Raw genomic sequence first — 25,578 nt, forward strand, 5'->3', positions numbered from 1 at the left:
CCCACTCACCTGTTTGTGAACTTTTGTAAGCTGCTCCAGGTTGTTCTCAAGAAAGGAAATCTTCTGCTTCTGGGAATGAGCCCCCCCGCTATCCTCGGGTTCCAGCTCCGCGCTCTGGAAGGCAAATACAGAGTGAACTTCTACCTCTAGGAGGGTGAATGGGATGGGATAGGAAACCCAGCCAAAGTTGTGCAGCCCACAACCAGAATCCAAACCTAATCCCTTCGTTTGACTGGCCAGCCCCAAATAGGCAAGCTTCTGGGAGACTTCCTTGGGTGGATTGCTCCGGAATAATAAGGAGGCTATTATGGTTGTTGTTGTTGTTGTTGTTAATGGTATAATGAGGCTAGCATAGGATTAAGGACAGTGCTACAGCATACTGGTGTATCCTGGAATGGGAGACACAGCTGGCTCTGAATGGGCCAGAGCATGTGGCGTGACTTGCTGAATTTCCAGTAAGAATGGAAATGGGTTTCCTGGGGAATGTGGCCTGCAGGCAGGTTTGGGGCCCCATAGCTCCCTCTTTAAAAACAAAGCACTAGTCAATTTTAGAGTTGACTAAGGGCTCAACCAGATTTCCTTTTGTGAAAGAAAGAAGCCAAGGGTTTTAGAAGTAAGAGCTAGTGTAGAGCAGAGCTGTGAAGCGGGAGGTCCTTGGATCAAATCTTGCCTCTGCCATGATGGCCACCATCTCCCAGGCTTAGCCGACTCCCCCAGTGTGCAACATAGGGCTAGCACCACTAACATAATAATAATAATAATAATAATAATAATAATAATAATAATAATAATAATAAATTTTATTTATATCCCGCCCTCCCCAGCCGAAGCCGGGCTCAGGGCGGCTAACAACAATCAAATAATCAAACAATCAAATAAACCAACATTCTAAAAATATTTCATTATAAAAATTAATTAAAATCAAGTTGATGGCAACCATTAAGCAAAACTCTGTGCAGGTTGCCAGAGGAGAGAGTCAGGCTGCGCCCTGACCAAAGGCCTGGTGGAACAACTCTGTCTTGCAGGCCCTGCGGAAAGATGTCAGGTCCCGCAGGGCCCTAGTCTCTTGTGACAGAGCGTTCCACCAGATTGGAGCCGCAGCCGAGAAGGCCCTGGCTCTAGTTGAGGCCAGCCTAACCTCTCTGAGGCCTGGGACCTTCAGGATGCCTTTAAACATTTGTTATAAGGATTTCTGAGTGTATGTGAAGGGTTCTCAGCCCTCTAAAGTGTTGGTGGGGAGCCTGTCATCCTCCAGTTATTGCTGGACTACAATTCCCATCATCTCTGATTACTGGGCCATGCAAGTTGAGGCTGATGAGAGGTGGGAGTCAGGAGGGCAACAGCTTTCCCTAAGGAACCCTGTATAAATGCTGAATAAACAATGAAGTTGGCTAAAAGAACTACAACATACTTTCTTAACTCGAGTCGTGACGTCTTGAACGAACAGCTTGCGAAGGTTGTGGAGGGTCTGGAGTTCACGGGCCTGGAGGGGTACGAGAAGAAAGGCAGGGATGAGGTGGTGAGACCAGGCTGGGGGCTTCAGCCCAACTCCCTGCTCCCATCCTTCACCTCTTCTTTAGCTACTTACAACAGTCTCCTCCAGCCCTTTGAGGTCCTGTTTGGACTGCTCATGTCGCTCATAGAGAAATCTGTGAAGATGATAGACAGTGATGGTCAAAGGGGTATGTGGAGTGTGGGGAAGAAGTCATTTCATGGCAGAAAGGGTCCAGTTGCGCTCCTTGAAGCAGAACTGGCAGTGCAAGGATATGCTGTCCCATATGCCAAGGACTAGACCCCAGCATCTGGCAAGGGAGGGAGGCAGGCACAAATCAGGCCCCTGATCACCATGATCAAGAGGTGGGCAAATTTTAGGAGGGGCCTGGACATATTTGCAAACCAGATAAACTGTTGCGGGTACCACACACATGCTGCAACACTCTCCTCCCCAGCTGTAACCCCCCTGAATTTTCCGAAATTAGGCAGGGGGGGGGGAAATCTATTGGTAGAAGAAAGCTTCTTTTGAGACTAATTCCAGCAAGTTGGAGGAGACCCTGTGGGCACCAATGAAAGCTTCTGCAGACACATGTGTGCCCACAGCCTCCATATTGGTGACTCGCCCATTGGTCCTTATCACCCATTGATGAGAGCACTGATATTGGGGGGGGGTGACTTGGTGGTGGAAGAAAAATGGAGAACGGAGCAGGAAGCTGCTGACCCCTAGTCTCAAGGCCTGCACAGGCAGGTAGAAATCTCTCAAGAGAGGGGATTTGAGTTACCACTTCCCTAGCGAGAGTTCTAGAATGTTACAGAGCATTCTTCCTATTCCATGGAGGCACAGAACCTGCATGTGGAGCTATGTGCTTATCTCTAATTAGGGGTGCTTGAAGTGGAGGAGAGGGAGATTGTGCACAATGGTTTAGGAAAGCGGAATCTTGGCTAATGCCCGCTCCTAAAATCTGTTAAGAGTTCCTCAACACTGGGGCCAATGCTTGGGGAAGGAAGAGTGTCAGCTCTCACCACATTTCCTGCGATTGGGTCAGCGGTGGGATGGGAAAGGTGCACAGTATAGCAGGAGTGAGAAATGAGAAGAGCATTCTGACATTTAGCTTCTACATCAAGCAGCAATTTCCCTGCTTTGCACTGGTCTCCTCTTTTACCAGGAAAATGCTCAATCTTACACCCATTTCTATTCCTCCTTTTAAAGTTACCTATCTGTAACTGCAATAGAGGACCATTCCACACAAGTCTGCTACCAAGTATGCATGCAAAAGAGATTTGCGGGCAACTCTGCATCAGTGGTAAGTATTCCTATATAATACACCCATATTTGTGAACACGTTTCTCTCATTCCCAAACTACCTTGTCAAGCATAAGGCATGGGAAATCAGCCTTTGAAGTGGCATGTCAAAGCAGGAGAAATCTAGGATATTGCCTTATATCGGGTCAGATTGCCTAGGCTAGTATTGTCTACTCTGACTGACAGCAGCTCTTCAGGGTCTCAGGCAGAGAGTCTTTCCCAACACTTTCTCCTTTTTAAAGTGAAGGCTTGAAATTGGGAACCTCTACATGCTAAGCATGTATTCCACCACTTAGCTATGCCCCCTCCACCCTCTAAGCACAGTAGGTCAATATCAGCGTTCCCTCTGTGGTGCCCTCCAGATGTTTTGTACTACAATCCTCATCAGCCTCAGATAGCATCATGTGCTGGTAGGAATTGTAGTCCAAACCACCTGGAGGGCACCAGGTTGGGGAAGGCTGGTCTAGACAGAGGTGGTTGCTCTCAGATGCTGGCTTTTGTTTCTCTTGTGGTTTGCTCCTTGGTTGGGATGAGCAGAGTCCGCTGAAAGTGTCTGGGAAAGGAAGGGCAGGAGGGTCTTCTCACGTCAGCTCCTGTAGCTTCTGGGATTTCTCCTGTTCCTCACTCTTGAGTTTCTCATAGTCAGCACGCAGTTTCTCCAGTTCAAGCTCTAATTTCTGGTTCAAGCTAAGCAGGGATAGAATAGAGAGAAAAACAGGGACACTAACACAGGGACAGCAAACACGTCACTTGACTCTCGTGCTTTCTTAAAGGTCTTATCCCCCTCAGATCAACACAGGAAGCAAATGTTAAATGCTTGAGGCAGAGAGAGACGAAAGAGCCCTGGCCTGCAGTCCTTGAGAGCCCCCAAATTGGGACAAAGCGCAGACACTGCTGCTTGACTCACCCACTTGCTTAAGCCTTTCCACTGCTACCAGTCTTGGACACATTCCTAGCCCTGACAACCTGATTTTTAACCAGGTTAAACCCAATAACTTTGGGAAGTGGAGGGTGTTTTGTTTCAGGGGGAGGGGGTTGGTCAATCCCAGCTTCCTTGTCAGAACCCCAACTCTTAGAAGGGGGAACAATCACATTTAAAATTGGTTCAAGTTTGTGGTGCACATATGTCCCAAGCTGTGAGAGCCTGGCTCAAGCCCTGAACTGGCCGCCTGGAGCTCCTTATTGGATATGTGCTTCCTAAACACCTCCACTCAGCTAGCTTTGTATCACACTAGGGGCATGGACTTGCATCCCACACACCACAACAGCTTTGAGCTGCATTGCCATTAGCCCCAAAGTGGCTCTTGCCTCACTCCTGGTTCTGACTTTCCTTCTGGTTCTTACCTCCTATAAGCTACATGGCTGTGGTTGGTTTGTCTCCTCCGCTTCTCACAGAAGCCCAGACCTTCCAAGCCTTGCCTCAGCTCCAACCCACAACAGCCCCCCACCCAGGCCCTGCCAAGTCTCCCAACTTCTGCATAGCCTGTCTCATCACAAGACCCACCCACCCTACGTGGTGCACCACATCCCACCCATGGAAGAGACTTGGCCCATCCTCAGGATGACTCACTCCTTGAGCTCATCGATGATCTTCTGCTTCTGGTTGATCTCATCACGCAGTCGCGCCAGCTGTTTGTGGTGGGCCTCACGGTGGCTCTCCAGTTGCACTTCCAGGGCCTTCTGTGTGATAGGGATGAAACAGGTCAGAAAGGCAGAAAGCCAAACCCAGGAACATGGCAGCACACACCTTGGATCCTCTCCACAAGTACAGAGGAAGCTGCCTTATTCTGATTCAGATCATTGGTGCATCTAAACTCAGTAATGTCCACACTGACTAGCAGTGGCTCTTCAGGGGGCTACCTCGGCCCTGCCTGGAGATGCCGGGGATTGAACCAGGCAGGCCACTGCTGTGATACGAACCTTCACTTCATCTGTATCCTGGATCAAGTCCTTCTCCTTGCCCACTTCATGAACAGTCTCTGTGAAAGAGAAGGAGGAGGATAAATAATCCTTGGGGTACAGCCAGAATTAGAGACATGGCCATCCTATCCCTTGAATTTACCCTGTGACCTCTTGAGCGTGCAAGTCACTGTCACAGCTTAATCTCTCAGCCTCTGTGCAGCCACGGGGTGGAGTCCATGTCCATTTAAAGAATAACACAACTAATCAACTAGCTCATCTGTACAGTAGAAATTAAAATGGCCTGCCTCACAGGGTTGTTGTGAGAGTAAACAATGAAGACCATAAAACACTTTGAAAATGAAAAAAGCACTTGAATCTGCTGAAGGTTGCTTGTCAGCAAACTAGATTGCAGACCCCTGTGTAATCAGATGATCAAGGATTCTGCTTTTAACAGTCAAACATATTATGCAGCTGTCTCCGTCTTTCTTTCTTTCTTTCTTTCTTTCTTTCTTTCTTTCTCTCTCTCTCTCTCTCTCTCTCTCTCTCTCACACACACACACACACACAAGCACCATTTTCTGGCACAAATGTTGCAACCATTCACATGTTCTGCATCAGATATAAGCCAAGGCACAGCCTAACCTTGGGCTTGCAGTTTAGCTAGCTCTTCACTCAGAGTGTCATAGGATTCCTCCAGGTTCCTCTTCTTTAGCTCCACACTCTGCATGTACTCCGTGAGTGAGCGGATCTTTGCCTCATGCTGGGGGGTTGCAGGGAGAAGAACAAGCAAGAGATAACTTTTACAGGTACATCAAATACACAGGTGCATTTAACAGCCTATCCAGTTTGACCTTGAGCCACCCTACAGCACCTGCCATGCCCCATGGTCAGGACAGCAAATAGGTGTTAGCATATTTCTCAGAGAGCAAGGTTGAAGCTACTGTCAAGGGTGTACCCCACAGCAAACCTGAGTGTGCAATGGCTTTCAAAGTCCTCACATTGGGGAGACAGGCTTGCCAGCCTCCCCAAACATTAGTTTTGTGGAATGCAACTAAATGTATCCCTTTCAGCTGAGAGGTAAGCTAACGGATCCAACCCTGCTGGAATGCTTTCTCTGAATTGGAAAGGAACTCATCCAAGACCACAAAAGCTGCTAGAATTAGGTAGAAGTCAGCTGAGCAGATGGGATGGAACCACCTTGTAAGTGATTTCCTCCCTGCCCTCACTAGGAGGAAAGAGGAAGCCTGTTAAGTCAGATATCTTCTTGGTCAGATTTACTTTCCTTTTGCACTCTGGTTTATAAGGATCTAGAACAGGCAAGGGGGAACTTGTGGGCCCTCGAGTGATTAAGACTCCCATCATCCCTGACTGCTAACCACGCTGGCTGGGGATGGCAGGAGTTGGGAGTCCAGCAGCACTTGAAGGACCACAGGAGCCCCAGTGCTGCTCTTGAAGAAGAGAAAGATGCACTACCCTAGCTGCCCCCATTTGCCCTGGATCAAAGCAAAGCCCAGCCTGCCTCTTTGGGTCAAGGTAAGGGCAATCAGTGCCTATGCTTCCGGATGTTTTTGTTTTTTAGTATTGGGAAACACTGAGGGCCTCCCCACAATCCTTCTACCTCAGGGCTGGGGAATCTTCAATCTGCAGGTCAGATCTGGCCCATTCAGCTTGTGAGGCCATTTTCTCCAAACCACATCCAGCTGCCCCACACCTGTTGTCAGGTGTGTAGCAGTAGAGACATGGCTGGTTGGCTGCTCACGCAGCAGGAAACAGGATTTAACTCCTCATACATCTGCAGATGCATGAGGAGTTAATTCCTGCTTGGTTTGGATTTGCAAGGGACTTCCCCATGGGGCACTCTTGGTGCATCCTTCAGAAAGCAGGAGATCAGTCCTCCTTGATCATGATCTCCTTGCACAGGCCAGCTTTGAATGGTGGGCGGGATCACCAACCTGTCAAAGTTGGGGCAGGGAAATAAAGGTCTGGCCTGCCAAGCCAAAAAAGGTTCCCTAACTTGTTCCACATTCTCAAAGCCCCACTTCCCCATGACTGCAGTTCTTCTGTCCTGGCTCCCCCAGGTCTGACCTGAGAGATGAGGAGCTGGCAGGAAGACAGTTCTCGCCCTGTCACCTCCATCTTGCGGTGACACTCGACTTGCAGTCCCTCCAGTTGCCGGCAGCGCTTCACAACAGACTTCACCTCCGATTTGATCTTGCTGATGTAGAGCCGGGCAACGGTGAATTCCTCCTCAATGGCACCACTGATCTCGACTGGCTGAGAATGGGGGCGAGGGAGAGGGGGTATGAACACACTGACCAGCCTCTTCCAGCCAGATCTGTTTGCTGAGCATTCACCCTGACTCTTTTTCAAAATGTCTGCCCGTAGGGTATAAATCATCACTTCAAGCAATTGTTATCCCACGATTCACAGGGCATTTTCCTAATCACAAAAAGTTCATTTTTAAAAAAGTGGGCTTGATGGACAAGAGCACCAAAACCAGTTTAATTGAATACCCTAAATTTGCTGGGATATGGCTGAAAACCACCCTGCAACATACCGACAGTGTTGAAGCAGCCACTGTCTGGGGCACACAGTTCAACCACATGACCCTTGCAAGCAGAGCCATTCAAACTGGTTGCTTCCACATTAGCTATTTAATATGGATTTGCCACCCTTCATTCCCCCTTTTTGGACTGGGAATGGTTTAACTCAGAGGAGAACTATTGAAATTAATGGGCCTAAGTTAGCCATGTCTATTAATTTCAGTGAGTTTTACTCTAAGGCTAACACTTGATACAACACTTGGATTCCAATGCTTTTCCAGGTTGTCCTGTCTCTTTTCAGACCTGGTATGTAGAAATCCCGCCTCACAGCTTAACACACAGTTATAGTACCAGCCTGCCCAGAGGTAGCACCATCAACTCCAGTTAACCCTTGTGTTGCTATTTTCTGTAATAAAAGTAAAATTGGGTAGGGCCAATGCTGAAGCTAGGAATCTCTTACAGGTCCATAATGCATACAATATTGTATATTCTCACCAGGTGTTCTTCCCAAGTGTCTCCCCTCTTTCTTACCAGCTTGATCTCACCATTGCCCACGATGACGCTGAACTCGCTCAGATCCTTCATGAGGCCATTGAGGACCTCAGCAATGCGCTTGCGCTGATGTGCGCTGAACTCCTGCAACCGCTGCAATTCTGATTCCAAGGACAGCATGGTGGCCTGCAGGGTGAGAAGATGGTTCAGCCAACCCAAGAAAACTGAACTTCTGATTTGCAAACACAGAACCCTCTCTTTTGGCAGGATAAAGGGTTAGGCTACAACTCCCATCAGCAGAGTCTGATGGGATGGCTAGGGCAATGAGAGTCGTAGTCCAGAACAACTGCAGGACACCAAGTTGGCAAAGGCTGGGTTAAAGCTTCCCTCCCAGCTCTGTCATTTGAAGTGGACCAGATTCTGCAAACACAAGCCTCGGAGGGAAATAAATGCCATATCACAATGCTAGTACAATCCATTCCTGAAAGTTTAGGCCAACATTTTCTACGGAACTCTTGATTCACATGTTGCAGGACAAACAGAGGCAGTTTTAGTGTAGTGTGACAGGTGCAGTCGCACTGGGTGTCGCACTGCAGGGGGCACCAAAACAATGCTGTAGAACAGAGTGTGCGAGGTGGAGGAGCACTGAATTTTAGTGTCTCGCAGGATGCCACTGAAATTTGAGAACCCAAAGTCCGCCACTGGACAAAGCCTTCAAAGGAGCACTTGCAAGGAGCGCTTGGCTGAAAGCAATGGACCTGAAATTGGATCTAAATTGAAGTGCCTCAGCAATCAGAAGACTAAGGGTGAATGGGGGCTTTCTCTGCTCTAGCTCTGCCTCACTGAAAGACTGTTGTGAGTTCACTCAAAGGCAGGACTGAGTACATTCTACACTTGAAAGAAGAAGGATTAGCATTCTGCACCAAGAATAAATGAATTCTGCAATCTGTATAAATTATGCAAATCAAGCTCCAGATTCTCATACTCTTAATAGTTTTTCTTTTTTACTGTTTTGAGTAATTTATACTTCTAGTACTAGTTATGCTGAGGAGTAAGGTGCTATGTGGAGGACTGAATCCCCAACAACAGGAAATTTTATTTAAGTGCTCTTCAGACTCCAGAGATTTTAGCAGACATTGGTCAGATGCTTTCAAGAATATTTTTGCAGCCATAAGGGGTAGATACTTGATTCTTATTTTAAAAGCTGAAATTTTCAGGAAGGTGAATTCTGCACCCAGTTCTGCACTGTGCACTCTTCCTATGCTTTTGCAGAATTGCAGAGTATATGCACACACACACACACACACACACACACACACTATACTCTTGAGGACTAAGGCAAGATTCAATGTGGTCCTGATCCTCCTCTACCAAGGGATCTCAAGGTTTACTAACCCCAAGGAAGGACCTGGCATCCCAGCACTTACCACCTTCTGGGACAGCTCATCCACCAGCAGCTGATTCTGCTGGTTTTTCTCTTCTACCTCCTGGGATTTCTGGTCGTAGTTGACAGCCAGCTCTTCCAGAGCTTGCAGCACCTCCTTCACCTCCTCCTTGGCTGAGTCATTCTCTGACTGCAAGTGGCTGAGCTCACGCTGCACCTTTTCATTGTCCCCACGAGTTGACATTAGCAGCTGGTGGGGAAGAGGCAGAGAATGGGATAAGTAAGGACCCAGTAGGTCAACAGTTGTCAAGGGCAGTCAAGAAAGAAGCAAGACGGACTGAACAGGAGGCTCAAATAGCGATGATGTGGGATAGACAGGCGTCCGAACAGAGTGAGATAGAGGAGTGTCGAGAGAGAGGGCTCGTCCACTCTTACCTTTTGCCCCATGCTTTCTACACACAACTCTGCTCTTTCCCAATCGATGTCCAAGTGCTTTTTTGTTTTGCCATGCCACTTTCCCCAGGAAAATCTGCTCTTTAATTTGGGACAAAGGGCAATGCAGGTTTTCCATGGATTGTCATTTGCTCTGATTCAGTGGCAAAGAGTGAGAATTTGAGGAGAAAGCTCCAGGGCAAAAAAAAAAATATGTGTTCTCAGACAGGTGCCTAGAAATGTGGAGCAACAGTACATGTGGATGAGCCCGAAGATGAAGAGAAAGAGAGTCAGCATGAGTGTGGCGTTTGCCTCCTAGGGTGGATCATAAGGAAAGGGTTAAAATGGGTGTGATATGATTGGCCAGTGAGAATGCAAGGGGAGAGTAAAAGTTAGAGTGGGAGGTTTTGAAAGTAAGTTGAGGTGTGGGAGTTGAAAAAGGAAGAGGGAGGTTTAGGTGTGAGTTGGTAGAGTTGTATTGTGAGAGAGTGAGAGGAATTGTTAGGTGGAGTCAGATAGATAGTTGGAATAATCAGTTTGGAGTTGTTAGGAACTAAGAATAAGAAACTGACAAGAGAAAAATTAACTGAAACCATAAGCTTGTTCCTGCATTTAAAAGTAAACTTGATTATTTGTTTATGTTAACAACTGACTGGACTCCATGTGTCCCCGTGAGATACGGGGTGGTGGCAGCGGAAAAAGCAATTGCAGTGGTGGCACAGGGTCAATAGACCGTCAAGCGTCCGGGGGCGCTGTGTGTGATCACCACAATGAGAGAGAATGCATGCAAGCTGGAATGGGGTAGTGGTTAGCATATTGGACTGGAATACCAGAGTTCAAATCCCCCAGCCTAAGCTACCTCACAGGGTTCTTGTGAAGGCAAAATAGGAAGGGGCACCATAAGTTCCTTGAAGGAAGGGTCAGATATGAATGCAGCATGCAAGTATAAAGATGATATACTCAATAGAAAGAACATAGCAAGGAGAGAGACAAAGTTCACACCAGCATGCATGCACATACATGTCAACATAGAAGCAAACTCTTGTAAACAAACACATACAGCACTGCTCACCTCCTCTTGGTCCAGCATCTGCTGCTTGAGCTTCTCCATCAGTTGGCTCTGCTGATTGATTTCATCATCCTGGATGGAGAGGAAACAAACATTTCAGTGGTGGTAGCCACCACGTGCTCTGCCACAGACACAAGATACCAGGCATGGAGAGAAAAGTTCAGGGTCTGAGGTGAGGGTAGAATTTCAAGCATCCAAGTGAGCCGAGGGGGAGGGGAGGCTGAACAGCATAAAGGAAGGAGGGGAGGCCTCAGACCTTGTCATCAAGTTGCTTGTAGAGTTTGCGGATTTCCTCCTCATACTTGTGCCGCTCCTCATCTGAGATCCGGATGACAATGGAGGAGTTGTTATCATTCATAGGCATCTCATCACAGGTATCAGGCATCACCTTCTCATCATCACTCAGCTGCTCTGTTTCTGGGACATTCTCACCTGGGAGGATTGTTTAAAAAAAGCAATTAAAATAATAAAAAAACCCACTGTGTCCCATCCCCACATGATTTAAATAAGCAGCAGCACCTTATTTGGATGCTGTCATGAAGGCAGTTCCGTAGTGCCACCCCACAACATTGGCCACTCCTATTCTAAGAAACCTGTTTGCCATTTCCTGCCTTTGGCACTTTGAAGAATTGGAAGGTGGTTATATTTTGTATTAATACCCAAGTGCCCTGAAAAGTCCTATTATATATGACTCAAGTTTATTTATTTCAACTTAAACAATATCAACTGATATGTGTTCTAGTAATCAATATCACCTATTTTACAGTGAATCTAAAATGTTATATTGTTAGTAGTGCTGTAACAAATTGCTTGTGTGGAATGTTGTACTATGTTTTGAAACAAACTGATAGTAGGTTGCTGGGAGCAAAGATCAGCTGTGGTTGTCCCCAGATGCAGACGTGGTCATAATTCTTGCTACAAGTATTTCTCCACCACCACAGTTTTGGTCTGTGTGATGGCTGCTATGATGGGAGGATGTGCAATTATTATTGTATCATTTTAAAAAAAGGTGGGGTAGTTTCCCAAAGGGAAAACTTTCAACAAGAACAAGCCCACTTGTGCCAGAGGACACCTCCCACTCCGAATACATGGGGTGGATGTGGATGGTGATGTGTCCCTTGAAAGACTTGAAACTTTATTACGAATCGGCTTGCTTATGTTGGCTGAAATAATGGATGACATTGCAGAACTCAGATTTACTAGATTTGGAAGGTTTCGATAATCGCTTTGGGTGGTATGCCTACCTGAGATATGAAAAAGGTAAAATTCATAGAGGCTTCCTGAATCATATCATAAGGAAGTCACTATATAAGTTATGGGGAAAGTATAAAGATGTATCGGAACCAAAAACTCCCTGGTGGGTATCCCCTTTGGAGGCCATTGCAGAGAAAAGAAAAAATATGGAAACAGACTGAGCCATGTACAAAGACCTATTAGAAGAAGATAATCAATTGTAGGTGAAAAAATTCGAAGAAATCAGACATCACCTAACGGACTGGCTACAATATTACCAATTAAATGAGGTTTTTAAGATAGACAGGAAAAATGGTTTTGCAACAGAAGAATCAAAATTAGATAAAGAATTAATACAAAATAAGAAACGAGTAATATCTAGAATATACAAGTTTCTTTTAGAGTGGGAGGTGAAAGATGAAGAGGTGAAAGAAGTAATGATTAAGTGGGCAAAAGATTTTGGCAAGAATATCCAATCATCAGCGTGGGAAAGATTATGGAATAAAGAATGGAAATTTACGGCCTGTTATCCACTAAAGGAAAATTTCTTGAAGATGTTCTATAGGTAATTAACTCCCAGCAAACTGGCCAAAATGTATAAAATGAGATCTAATACTTGCTGGAGGTGTAAACAGGCAGAAGGGACATTGCTTCATATGTGGTGGGGCTGTAAAAAAATTAAGAATTTCTGGGATACTATTTATGAGGAATTGAAAAAAAAATGTTTAAGCAAACTTTTATAAAGAAACCAGCAGCCTTCCTCTTGGGCATTTTAGATTCAGATATTCCAGATGAAAAAAGGAGAATATTTCTATATTCTACAACAGCAACAAGAATACTGATTGCCAAAAAATGAAAAGGAGAATCAGTACCAACAAAAGAGGAGTGGTAGGATAAATTATTTGATTATCTGGAACTGACAAAAATGATAGAGACAGTTAGGAGACAGCCGAACCAAAAGTTCAAAAAGAATGGGAAACTTATAAAGAATATTTAAAAAAAAATTGTCCCCAAATAAAAACCTGGACATGCTTTGATTAAATTTCACAAATTACAAGACAGATTATTAGTATAGCATATAGATAACAGAGGAAATGGGGAAATGACCAAAGAAGCAGATTAACAAAAAGATAAGACAGACATCTATTGGAAGACATCTATTGGGAAAGCTAAGTAATTGGAAATTCAGAATATGGTGGCATAAATTTTCTTTTAAGAACTTATGGATGTATGTACTGTATTTTTTGCCCCATAGGGCGCACTGCCCATTAGGACACACCTAGTTTTTTTGTGGGGGGAATAAAGAACAAAAAAATTATTTCCCCCCCAAGCGCGGGGCTGGTGCGGGGGAAGCCCGAGCTTCCCCCGACCCCAGCCCCAAGAACAGCCTACTATCTGCAAGCCTAGGGAGCCCGGCGGAAGTCACGCCGGTCTCCCCAGGCTTGCGGAGAGCTGCGCGAAGCCCGGGCGTGCTCTTCAGCGCGCCCCAGGCTTTGGAATGCAGGCAGCTCTGCGCAACCCTTGGGAGACCGACGCGACTTCGCGCCGGGCTCCCTAGGGTTGCGCAGAGCTGCGCGAAGCCCGGAACTGCAGGCAGCTCTGCGCAACCCTCAGGAGACCTACGCGAAGTCGCGTCGGTCTCCCGAGGGTTGCGCAGAGCTTCCTGAAGCCTGGAGAGCGAGAGGGGTCACTGCGCACCGACCCCTCTTGCTCTCCAGGCTTCAGCGAAAGCCTGCATTTGCCCCATAGGACGCACACACATTTCCCCTTCATTTTTGGAGGGGAAAAAGTACATCCTATAGGGTGAAAAATACAGTATGTTCTTCCTTTTTTATTATTTTCCTACTTTCTTCAATTTTGTGTGTGTGTGTGTGTTATTTGTTAGTAAGAAATGGAACAATTTGTAAAATGTAAGAAAACTAATAAAAAGCATTATAAAAAAGAAAGTCCCATGCCTTCTTAAAAAGATGCAACAGAAGTAGATTGAACTGCAATCCAAACACAGCCTGCAGATTTCCTGCTCACCATTGCGCCAGCGCCCTAGCTCAGCCTCCAGCTTGGCAATTGTCTCCTTCAGGACCTTGTTCTTCTCCTTCTCCTTCTCAAACTTCTTCTTCCACTGCTCAGCTGTCAGTTCCAGATTCACCGATGCTGTATTCTTGATTGTCTTGGCCCTGCAGTGGGGCAGAACTAAGCGTAAGATCCTTTACGCAGATAATTGTGTTAGGGATGCCAAATACCCTTCACAGAGATACAGGGCTCCCTGAAGAGAAGGAATTATTGTTAGATAAATTTCCAGCTGTAGTGCATACCCCATATATTCCAAGTGATTAGGAATTTTGCCTGGCCAGGTAAAAATCTACTTTCCCCCAAACTTTTGCTCTTAAATTCCCTGTGCCTGAAGAAAAACTGTGTGTGTTTCTAAGACTTGCAACTTTTCCAGCAAAATTCATTTTTTGTCTTTCCCTGCAACAGAACTCAATGAAAGGAGTAGGATGTGGCTGGGTAGTTACCTCTGCCCAAACATGAGTGTAGATTTGGTCTCGGCATCATTGTAGCTTGAAGGTGAGCAGCAGATGAACATGGTCGTGCGGCAGTTTCCACCAAGGGAATCCTGGAGGATGCGAGTCATCTTGCTGTCCCGGTAGGGCACATAGCTCTTCTGCATAAGACAATACGAAGCAGGCACATTTGACTTACTGGTATTCATGCACTGGCAAAACTGGCCACCAGACACCCCAAAACACACCACGGCACCCTCTTAGAAGGGAAAGGAAAATTCATTTTACCCAAGTCATTTTGGAATCAATCTACTACTGAATATAAATTTATCCATAAAAATTTTGATATTTCTCAACCAATGGTAGTTAATCTACTATATATTTTGGAAAGTTGCTTTTTTTTTGTTTATTCAATATGCATTTGAATAAACCTCTTAAGATATTGTAACCCATTTTACAGAATGCAGAGAAAAACATGAGAAATCAGAGAGATGAGCTGAGGGAAGTCTTGGAGGGGAGGGAGGGAGGGTTCATTGGGGAGGTTGGGGGAGAAATTAATGAAGATGATTTGTTTTGATAATTTGTTATGTTGAAATTGTTAATAAAATTTATTAAAATAATAAAAAAGATATTGTAGCCCAAAGTTTGCATGATGGTTCCTATGATAAAACAGCAGGTTTTCATCTCTGTATACAATTGGGAACCATTTTAAATCAAGATGCCAGACCGAACCTTTCAAAACTGCCCTGATTTTAACCTTTGTTTTCAAATTGGCAATTTTCTTTTTGGTTTCTTAGGATACCCAAACAACATCAGGTATGAAGCTGCTAGCTCATTATAGTTGTTGACCAGTAATCATTGTTCAATGGAGGTTTTTAAGCAAAAAGAGGTCCATCTGTCATGGATACTTAGTTGAGATTCCTGCATTGCATGAGGTTGGACTAAATGACTCTTGGGTTCCTTCCAACTCTACAATTCTAGGATTGTATATTCATAGTGATCTCAAAGTGCCAGTCCATATAGCCAAATGGCACAATCTATACACAAGACAGAGGGGTCAACAGGTTTGGGAGAATCAAAGGTTTGCAGAATTTAATTTATTTGGGGGTTTTTACATAGAAAACATATCGTAACGGGGAACTCCACACAACTGTAGAACCTCTATACCCTAAATCTCACAAGCACCTGCTGCCTTTGCCATGAATCCATGGTAGAGAACATTCCCTCTTGAAACCTTGCATAATCAGTTAATTTTCACATTCTTGCTGTTTTCCAGTTAACGGAAAGCATATGTGCTCTCTTCAAATATCATGGTACCAATATTTTTGCTGCTGAGAGACAATTCAAGATAACATCCACTTGTATATTGGTTATGTTTCCAATTTCCTTCAGATAATAATACAGAGATTTAATGACATAACACCTTGTTGATTCTGGATTTTAACTAGTTTGCTGCTTTGTCTGTTGAACTTTGACTACTAAACTTAGGCTATATACAGATGTTGGTGACTTTATTTATTTATTTATTTACTAGGTTATATACAGCTCTCTGACAGACATCCCAACACAAGTCTGCAGTAGGGTTTATCCTGGTCTAAGTGGGTATCTGAAAGCTGGGCTGTAGTTAAGGAGACTGCCCACTGTTCTTTTCCTGTGCCTGAATACAACACATTTGCCTCCACATTTACATACTTAACTCTGTGGGAAACTCTCAGAGCTCTAATAGCAGCCTGCAGGATATACAAGTCTCCTGTGGAGAGCTTACAGGATGTGTGCAGCAGTGGTCCACGAGGTGGCTTAGCTTACATCCTGTTATCCAAGTCCTTGCAGTGTACTGGTAGGGAGAGGAGGAGGGAAGAGGTGGTGGCAAGGTCAGCATGGTGCAAACAGGCTGGTGAGGCCAATCTGGCACAGACGCATTTGCACCTCACCAAACTCTCCACCGCTGCATCCCTCCCAGGACGACACAGTGAGGCAGGTAACAGGAGGTCAGGTAAGCACCGTTGCCCTGCCTTGCTGAGCATTGCTGGTTGTATGTTGCTCTAGTTTGTTCTATTTAAGGCTGGCTGAACATGCTCAGACACAACAGCTTCATGTGTTTGGTGTTCCAGTCTAACTAGTGCAAAGCTATTGTCTCCCAAGGAGCCAGAGCTCACCGTGCCCTCAGCCAGAGCAGAGATGACATTGCCAAGCGCTGACAGGGACTTGTTGATATTCTTGGCCTCATCCAAGACAGCTCCCTCAGCTCCAGTCTTGCTGACCTGCCAGGAAAAAAGAGAAGCTTGATTACTGTGTTGAAGATAATGATTTCAGGCATTGCTGGGATCTGTATAGATTTCCAACATGGGACAGCTAAATCTTTTGTTTATGGGAGAAATTGGACCTTGCCTGACTCTACAACTGGGCCAGGGACACCTGGCACCTACACCCCCTTGAAAAAACCCCAGCACCTTCTCACTGCCAGCCAGGTCCACCAGGTAAAGCTTTCCACTCAGTTTCTGTTCAGTCTCCATGTTCTCCTGCTTGATGTTGATGAGGAAGATGCTGTGGCTGCGGGAACTGTGTTCATTCATGTCTGCAGGGGCAAAACAGTGAGAACATGGGAGCGCTAGAACCAAGCCAGTTCCCTATAGGGAAATTCTGAGCAGGGAATTCCTGCACTGGAAAAAAAAATACCCCAACTCGATGCCTATCTAGGTCTAGGGTGGTATTCAATTAAATAGTTGCACAGGCAGAATAGGGGTGTTATTAACCCAATTGTTTGTACACACACTTGTGTCTTTTTCACTGTGGTCTCTGGACAAATGTCAATGCATTAGGAAAAAACCACTCAAAGAGCCATTTGACCAGAGAGAAGAATGAAATGAACATGAGGGAGCCCTGATGAATCAAGCCAAAGGCTCACCATAGTCCAGCATACAGTTCTGACAATAGACAACCAGATGCCTGTGGGAAGCCCATAGCAGGGCCTGAGCGCATCAGCCACTCTCCTCACTTGCAGTTCTCAGCAACTGGTATTAAGAGGCACTTTGCCTCCAACTGTGAACCACTGCATGCACAGTATGAGCAACAATAGCCTGATCATGTCTTGTCCAACTCTCTGGATAAAGGGGGTATTGTGTGTGGCCTGGAATCCACACATACAAATACAATCAACATTTTTCTCAGATATTTCTTACTTCCCAAAGGCTGGGACGAGGGCTGAATGACTGTGCTCAGAAAACACAAAATGTGAGGAAGAAGGCTATATTAGAACGCTTATCTTATTTTTCTAAGAAAAATAAAGGGTTTATTTGATAAACGAGGGAATAGTCAGTCATGCAGACTCTCAGCTGAAATTGTAAGCCCAGGAAGAATGTTATCACATTCTATGCTGTTTGTGTAATAGCAGGTCCATGTTTTGTGACTTAGGCATGATTGGGAGCAAGAGGCTGCAACACCACACACTGCCTCTAGGGTGCAGCAAGATTGTTGTTTATGACTTCACAGTTGGATTAGAGTCTCTGTTAAGACTTGGCTGCAATTCACAGAAGCCAGAACACACCTTCCCAAAGCACTGATGCTACACAGAAGCCCCATTGCCACCACAGCTCCCTGGTATCTTACTTACCTATCACAGTCTAGCTCACTGGCCCTCTTTATCCCAAAGTCCATGATGGGAACCTCCACCCTTTCCATATAGAATCATGGAATTGTAGAGTTGGAAGGGATCATGAGGGTCATCAAGTCCAACCCCCTGAAATGCAGGAATCTTTTGCCCAATTTGGGGCTTGGACCCACAAACCTTAGATTAAGAGTCTCATGCACCACTGACTGCGCTATCATCCATCACTTCTGACTGAGAGCCAATGTGGCCCAGAGGTTAGGGTGTCAGGCTAGCACTGCGAAGACCCAGGTTCACATCAGCACTCTGTCATAAAGCTTGCTGGGTGACCTCAGACTAATCAATTTTTCTCAGCCTAAACTGCATCACAGGATTGTTGTGAGGGAAAAATTGTGGAGAGAGACGTGTTCACTCCTTTGAGGAAAGGCAAGATATATATGTCATAAGTGAATGAATAAACAATACTGTCTATATCTCAGGCTCCACATCTCAGACATTTCAAATTTGACACCTTTCATTTCCATGACCAGGCTCAATTTTTAAAAAAGTAAATAAGTAAATAGAGAAGTCATATTTCATTCCTGGTAATTTTTATTTTCCTGTGTTAGAGACACTGGAGCAGAAGGGATATTTCCACACCACAGATTTAAAAGGGTTCAATAGCCACTCCTGCCCCAACAGTATTGAAAAAGGGATCACATTTGACCACCCCAATAGCATTCTGAGGAAAAATAATCACGAACTCACAATAAAAAGGATGTCTGGAAAGCCCCACAACTTTTCAGAGTAGATGCTATCAAAGGTTTAACAAGGCTCAAGCACGTGTTGCTTGTCAACCCCAAGGCTGTGTTCACACCTGATATTTAAAGCATTGTGATACCTCGTTAAACCTTCATGGCTTACTCCAAAGAATTCTGGTTGCTGCAGTCTGCTGTGTGGAGGTTTGTTAGGAGAGCTCTGTTCCCCTCCCAGAACTACATTTTTCAATTCCTCTTCACAGATAATTCCCTTCCTGTGAGGGGAATATAGGGATCTCCTAAGAACACGCAGCAGCCTTAATAAACTCCAGCCCCCAGGATTCTTTGGGGGGAAGCCATGGCTGTTTAAAGTGGCATCATGGTGTCTTAAATGTATGCTGTGAATGTGGCTTTCGTTTATTAAAGCGTGAGAATCTATTAGGAGTAGCTCTCTCTGCTTGAAACCTGAGCCCACCTCACTCAGGCCTTCCCTTAGCATGAACATAGTACTATCCCAGTGTTTCCTGGGATACAGACCAGGATAACGACTTGCAACCCACCAAGCCGCAAGCAGCCAGCCTGCCATGGCAGACACCACTGAGGGGTTTGATTAAAACAAACAAGTTGTACTGAGCTAGTTCAGAGCTCCCCATTCACCCAACCACACCATCATAATCCCTCCGGCCCGTTTTTATTTCTCATAACTCACTGGTAACAGCCACATGACGGTTAGATTTCCCCTCGTCAATGACATCCAGGATTTCTTCAGGGCTCGAGACAAAGCGCTCAGTGCAGCCCTGAGCGGGGAAGAAGAAAAGGGCATTTGTCATAGTATATATGGTGATGTTGACCTCATCTCTCTCTTTTTTAATCCAGGCTACCACCACCACCATGCCTCATGCAGCTCAACCTGGGCAGTTTTCCCTGTCTTCTGGCCGTAGACAGATGCCCCTAGGGTAGGTTTCCCTAAACTATTGCCCTTCTGCATTTTTTAGGATAATAATGTCCATCAGAACCAGCCAGCGTGGCCAATGGCAAGGAATGATGGGAGCTGGAGCTCATCACTATCTGTAAGGCACAAGTTGGGGCAGGAGGCCTTAGGATATACACAAAGGTTCCACTGAGGAAGGGAGAAAATTGTGGGGACCACTTTTCTACCCCACAGAATGGTTAGACCATGATAATTATACAAAAGTATTTACACCTCTAGTTATTATGAGATTTAATGACCAGCACAGTAACTGCTTTCAAAACACACTTAAACTTAAACTTAAACTTGGATGTACCCAAGCACAAGCCTTTGAATCTTACTGTAAACCCTGCCTCCCCATCCAAAGCTTGAAAATGCATCCCTGAGGTAACCACTGGCTAGACCCAACACTCAGGCCACTAGTGCTCTCTCCCTTCCATTCTGGCCAGGAGTGTGACACTTTCCCAGGAATCTCACCTTCACAAATGGCACCCGGTTCTTGTCCTCGTGAACGGAAAGATTGGTCTTGGTCACTATGAGCAAGGAGAGGAGATCATTCAGAGAGGGCACAGTTGATCCAGGAGCATACATTTCATTTCAGTCCTTCACCAGGGCCAGCGCCCCTGAAAAAATCCCCCCCCCCCGGTCACTATTTCCTATCAAGCCCTTCTCCTTTACTCTTTCAATGCCCTGTTCGTACCATTTCCCCTCAACATCCCTGATGATAACTCACCATCTAACAGATCACGGATTTTGTCCAAGTAGATTTCAAAGTAGGAAACCTGGGATGGGGGAGAGAGAGTAATTAAATAGAACAGACATAAAGATGTGGGGGTCCTCAATTTTCCCTCAGTTATCATCCTTGTGAACACATACCTTTCTGAGAACCACTGTGCTCAAAGTGAGAATAAGTAATACACTCTCATCACACATCTACACCATACATCTAATCTAAAGCATATTTATGCTGCTTCTGAGCAGTCATGACTTCCCCCAAAGGATCCAGGGAGTTGTAGTTTACCCCTCACAGAACAGCAATTCCCAGCATCCTTAACAAATTACAGTTCCCAGGATTCTTTGGGGGATGCCATATGCATTACATGGAGGGTGTGGATGAAACTGCCAACAATTCCTTGAGAAAACAGAGGGGGAGCCTGAGCCCTGCGGTTGAGGACTGGCCCCTTTGTTCAGTCCTGACCTTTATAGCCTCTTTAAATACAACAGTGGAACTGAGGGCTTCTCCACACTTCCTTTAGCCCCACTCTCTCCAGACAAAGGTCCATGCTTTAAAGCTCCATGTCCAAGCAACCCTGCTTTTGTGGTTGTTGCTGCTCCAGAGCTTTCCCCATGAAAACCTGCTCTTTAAAGCTGAATCAGAGCAAACAGTCACCAATGGAAAACCCAAATTGGTATTTACTCCAATTGAGCACTACAAAGTGGGTTTTCAAGGGGAAAGCTAAAAGAAATAAATCACACACATGGACACAGAGCTTTTAAGCACAGACCAGTGTGAATAAGCCCTTCTTCCCTGGACTGCTTCGTGTCAGGCTTTGGCTCCCTGCTCCAGAGGGGGAAAGGAGTGGAGACTAACCCTCTGCTAGCTGATTTGCAGGACCCTATAAGACCCAAATCCTTCTGGTCCTAGGACCCCATATCACCTGTCCCATGTCACTGCTGCCTATGGGAACATGGGAAGTTGCCTTATACCAGACTGGAGTATTTTCCTGTCTAGCCCAGCTTTGTCTCCTCTGACTGGAAGTGGCTCCTTCCATCATCTCAGGCAGAGAATATTTCCCATTACCTGATTTTTATTTCTTAGTTTTTTTACTGAAAATGCCAGGGATCAGACTTGGGACTTTCTTCATGGAAACCATGTGCTCTTCCACTGAGCTATGGTTCCTGTAAAGCTTCTGAATCCTCTGCACTAGTTTTGTCTGGGTAGCTCATGCGCAAGAAATATTATTTCCCTCCACGTTCATCAGCTGACAACTACCTGAGGTCCTTTGCCAGCCCTGGAACCAGAGGATCTGACTCCCTGACCAAGATGTGCCTTTCCAACCATCTCATTTGAGCATCCCACCCATTGCAAATACAGATCCTTTGTTCCCAGTACTGACCACTGTTGCCCATACCCCGGGCCCCACCGCTATTCCGTATGCCTCTGACCTTAATGTGGAATTCCAGGTTCTCATCCATAGAGTAGATGTGGTTGAAGATGTCCTGGGCAATGCGAGGGATGATTCCCATCAGCTGGGGGTCATGCAGCTTACCCTGGAGGAACAGAAACATCAGGAATGAGCCAAACGGATCTCCTCAAATGTTTTAGAGCTAAGCTTTTAGGGGATAAATAGTCCCATCTCCAGGTGGTAAGGTGGCAAGGATCCCCTACCACTGGGGTAGGGAACCTGTGTCTCTCGAGATGTGGTTGATGTACTGCAAGCCCAGGACTACAATGCCAGCTGAGACTGATGAGGGTTGAAGTCCAACACCATTTTGAGGGCCACAGGTTCCTCACCCCATTCCACTTTTGCTTCTTGAACTTATGACAGGGCCTTCTTGTCAGTGGCTTCCTAGCTATGACCTAGTTTTTTCCATGCCTTATATTATATTATATGCCTTCTCACCTCCATGGTGTGAGTCTTTCCCGAGGATGTCTGCCCATAAGCAAAGATGGTGCCATTGTACCCAGCCAGCACATCTGCAAGAGAAAGAAAGAGGACTCATTTATTTCCCCAGTTGGCTTTCTGCCTCACCCTTCCTGCCCCTTTATACAACTCCTACTAAATGCCCACCATTCTACCAATACCCAGACTAACCTTTGACAATCTGCATGGCACAGGCATGGTACACCTGATCCTGGGTAGTGTTGGGTGGGAAGACACGATCAAAGACATAAGGCTTGCCCTAGAAGGGGAGAGAAAAGAGAGGTCAAGAGCTACCTAGGAACACCAGAGGCTTATAGGAAATGCCCATTCCATCTAACTCACGCAGCACACACCTCACTGTCCACCTATTCTGTTTCCATACTCAACCAGCTCAGCAGCAACCAAATCCTATGCATTCTTACTTGCAAACCCAACTCCAGTGTGCCTTAATCCCAAGTAAATCTGCACAGACCTGAATATGGAAGGGTCTCCTACTACAATCCCCCTCCCAACCCTATTTTTGTTTTCCAAACGTCATGACAAGGCCTTATCATCAGGGACACCTAGGCTATGGAACTCTCTACCCCATGAAAGCAGGCAGGTTACATCTTTAAGCACCTTACTATGAACCTGTTTAGATGCGGGAGGGCTTTATGAAAATTTAAATTGTGATTGATTTTGGTTGTTGCTTATTATTATGCTGTTCAGATGCTTTATGTTACCTCCCCCCACTTACTGTTTATGACTACATTGTTTGTTTAGACACCCATATGCAATGGAAGGTATAGGGGATCTATAATTACATACATACATACATACATACATACATACATACACACATACTATATACATATTTCTTTCACTCCTCCTAGATAGTCTTACCTTGGAATTTCCAAAGTATTACACCACAGCTCGCCTCTGGGAGATTTAATTATTTACAGAGCTTGGATAAGAAAAGTGGATTTAAAAAGCCCCCATATCCCCATTCCCTCATTCCCTCAGGACTGTTTGTCCTGCTGCTATCCCTGGTGCTATGCTACTCTGCTGGTCTTGCCACAAAACAAACAGCATTACATGCTTTGTGGAGAGGCTTCATTTTTATATACTGTCCACACACTCTTTTTTGTGCAAGCAAGTCCCATCCTCCCCTAGCCAGAAGGAGGTGGAAATCCAGTGAAATCATACAAAGGAACCAGAGGGTTACTTTACCAAAGGGTATGTGTTATTCAGTCTAGACCAGCCTTTCTCAACCTTGGGCCCCCATATGCTGCTGGATGACAACTCCCATCACCCCTGACCACTGGTCCTGCTAGCTAGGGAAGATGGGATTTGTAGTCCAACAACATACATTTGGAATCCAACGTTGAGAAAGACTGGTCTAGACACTATGGTTCTGACAATTGGCAGGTTTTTTGTGTAAAATGATCCTCTGGGTCTGCAGCTCTTCCCTGATGCATCAGAAAGGGTCCAGCAGAGCCAGGCCAGGCCACAAGACGTGTGTCAAGGAGCCCACATGGGAAGGACTGGCTGAGTTTCTGCCCTTGCGCACAGACTGCTCTGAGAACAGGGAGCTGTCCAACTGCTAGATGCCTTTAAACATAGATTCGGTGGCTGTTCTTAACACCAAGCCTCTTTGTAGTGGCCTCTGTCCCTCCATTTGCTGTAGCTCTGATATGGTTCTCCCAAGAACTGTCAAAAGATGACTCTTAAAATCAGGCACATGCAATGTAATACTTCCTAGTACCAATGTGGCTCCTCCACCCTGTGTAGATTACAGCACATCCATAGCTCGAGCATCCTACTAACTCTTTGGGGCACTCAGTCCACTTCAACCTGCTGTTGCACTCATGCTCAGTTTGCAAGCTTCCCTACAGGCTTCTGGTTCACCACTGTGAGAACAACATGCTGGACCAGGTGGGCCACTGGCCTCATCCAGCAAGACTCTCCTTCTGTTCTGTGGCAGGATAACATGTACCTGAAGTGCTTCTGTGCAGCAATTGCTTAACAATCGGATGCATTCTGTTTTGACTATACACGATTTTGTCTTTTGGCATGATCCCTGGAATGTAACCCTGAGTAAGTTGAGAGACGCTTGTATATAGATACCTTCAACTCGGAACACCATGCATTTGAAAAAGTGGACTTTGGTCCATGAAAGCTTATGATATAATAAATTTGTTAGCCTTTAAGGTGTCACAATTGTTATTAAAAATCTGAGTGCCTGAACTGAGCTAGAATAATGAAGAAGCTTAACAGCAGTGGGCCCTTTAAAAAGTTTGGTTTCTCTGTTTCGAGTTTTTTCACAAGACAGCTGGACACAGTCAGATGCTTTCCCATCAGCACAGATGCACTCATGGGCAAGTTATTTGTCTGACTTTCCCTTTAAGGTGCCACCAATCTGCCTCTCCAGGAGCCAAGCCTGATGGTACTCAGTCAGTAAAGGCAGAAGCAAGGTGGGGATGGGAGCAGCTGCCATCACTAGGGCCTACTGAAGGGCTATGGAGCTCAGGAATTTAAATAGCCTAGAGCGAAGGTAGTAAGTGGCCTCCTGGAGAAGGAGAGACCCAGACTGAGACCACCACTACAGTCCCTTCTGCCATTTGAAGAGAGAGCCCTGAGAAAAGACCTCCCAGTTTTCCCCAACTATATTGCACTAGGATTTGGGATGACCTGGCCATTGAGGGTGGCCTTGGGCTATGTTAAAAAGGGTCCAGCAGCAGAACCCCAGACCTTTCATTCTACAAACACTGGAGCCTTGGGAAAAGCGCCATCAAGGATGGTTTGGGATGCATGAGCTGGGAAGAGGTGATTGTTCTACCTAGGAAAGGCAGGTGAGAGTTGGAAGCCTGATCCTGTATGCAACGAGAAACTTCATAAGTAGCTGCACTTGGCTTGTCTGGCCTGCATTGGGGGCTTAGTTTTTGAAATTATTTATCCTTGGACTGTGAAGCATTTAACATCACACAGTCCATCTGAGCACAAACCCATGAAAACACTTCATTCTCTGCAAATTTAGTAGACTATTTTATATCAACCTTCTGCACCTGCTTCCTTTCCTTATCACATTTTGTGGACACAGAAGTCCATAGCTGTCAACTTTTCCCTTTTCTTGCGAGGAATCCTATTCGGATTAAGGGGATTTCCCTTAAAAAAGGGGAAACATTGACAGCTATGCAGAAGTCTTCTGTTCTATTTTTAGGAGAAACATTATTTAAATAAACCTGGGAAAGAAGGGGGTTTTTTTGCAAGGGGGTAGAAGAATAGGAAGT

The 25,578-nt window shown here is 45.6% G+C and overlaps 1 protein-coding gene across 5 annotated transcripts in view; it reads right to left on the reverse strand.

Moving 5' to 3' along the window:
* Positions 1-25,578, reverse strand: part of KIF5A (kinesin family member 5A) — a 57,847-nt gene that overhangs the window by 11,773 nt on the left and 20,496 nt on the right. For all 5 annotated transcript variants that reach the window (XR_014544684.1, XR_014544685.1, XM_083599619.1 and 2 more), the window contains exons 2-23: positions 22,481-22,568; positions 22,289-22,362; positions 21,831-21,935; positions 20,398-20,446; positions 20,142-20,197; positions 19,404-19,491; positions 16,804-16,928; positions 16,510-16,614; positions 14,366-14,514; positions 13,878-14,026; positions 10,876-11,051; positions 10,623-10,691; positions 9,162-9,368; positions 7,774-7,920; positions 6,785-6,973; positions 5,342-5,459; positions 4,718-4,776; positions 4,368-4,477; positions 3,383-3,484; positions 1,589-1,649; positions 1,412-1,483; positions 10-114 (exon numbers count right to left, since the gene is read on the reverse strand). Coding sequence is in view for 3 of the 5 variants with exons in the window: in XM_083599619.1 (XP_083455745.1) it covers positions 10-114; positions 1,412-1,483; positions 1,589-1,649; positions 3,383-3,484; positions 4,368-4,477; positions 4,718-4,776; positions 5,342-5,459; positions 6,785-6,973; positions 7,774-7,920; positions 9,162-9,368; positions 10,623-10,691; positions 10,876-11,051; positions 13,878-14,026; positions 14,366-14,514; positions 16,510-16,614; positions 16,804-16,928; positions 19,404-19,491; positions 20,142-20,197; positions 20,398-20,446; positions 21,831-21,935; positions 22,289-22,362; positions 22,481-22,568 (2,403 nt within the window). In the remaining 2 variants the exon portion in view is untranslated. The remainder of the gene's footprint in view (positions 1-9; positions 115-1,411; positions 1,484-1,588; positions 1,650-3,382; positions 3,485-4,367; positions 4,478-4,717; positions 4,777-5,341; positions 5,460-6,784; positions 6,974-7,773; positions 7,921-9,161; positions 9,369-10,622; positions 10,692-10,875; positions 11,052-13,877; positions 14,027-14,365; positions 14,515-16,509; positions 16,615-16,803; positions 16,929-19,403; positions 19,492-20,141; positions 20,198-20,397; positions 20,447-21,830; positions 21,936-22,288; positions 22,363-22,480; positions 22,569-25,578) is intronic.

This window comes from Podarcis filfolensis (assembly GCF_964270895.1).
Source record: "Podarcis filfolensis genome assembly, chromosome: 2".
NCBI lineage: Eukaryota > Metazoa > Chordata > Lepidosauria > Squamata > Lacertidae > Podarcis > Podarcis filfolensis.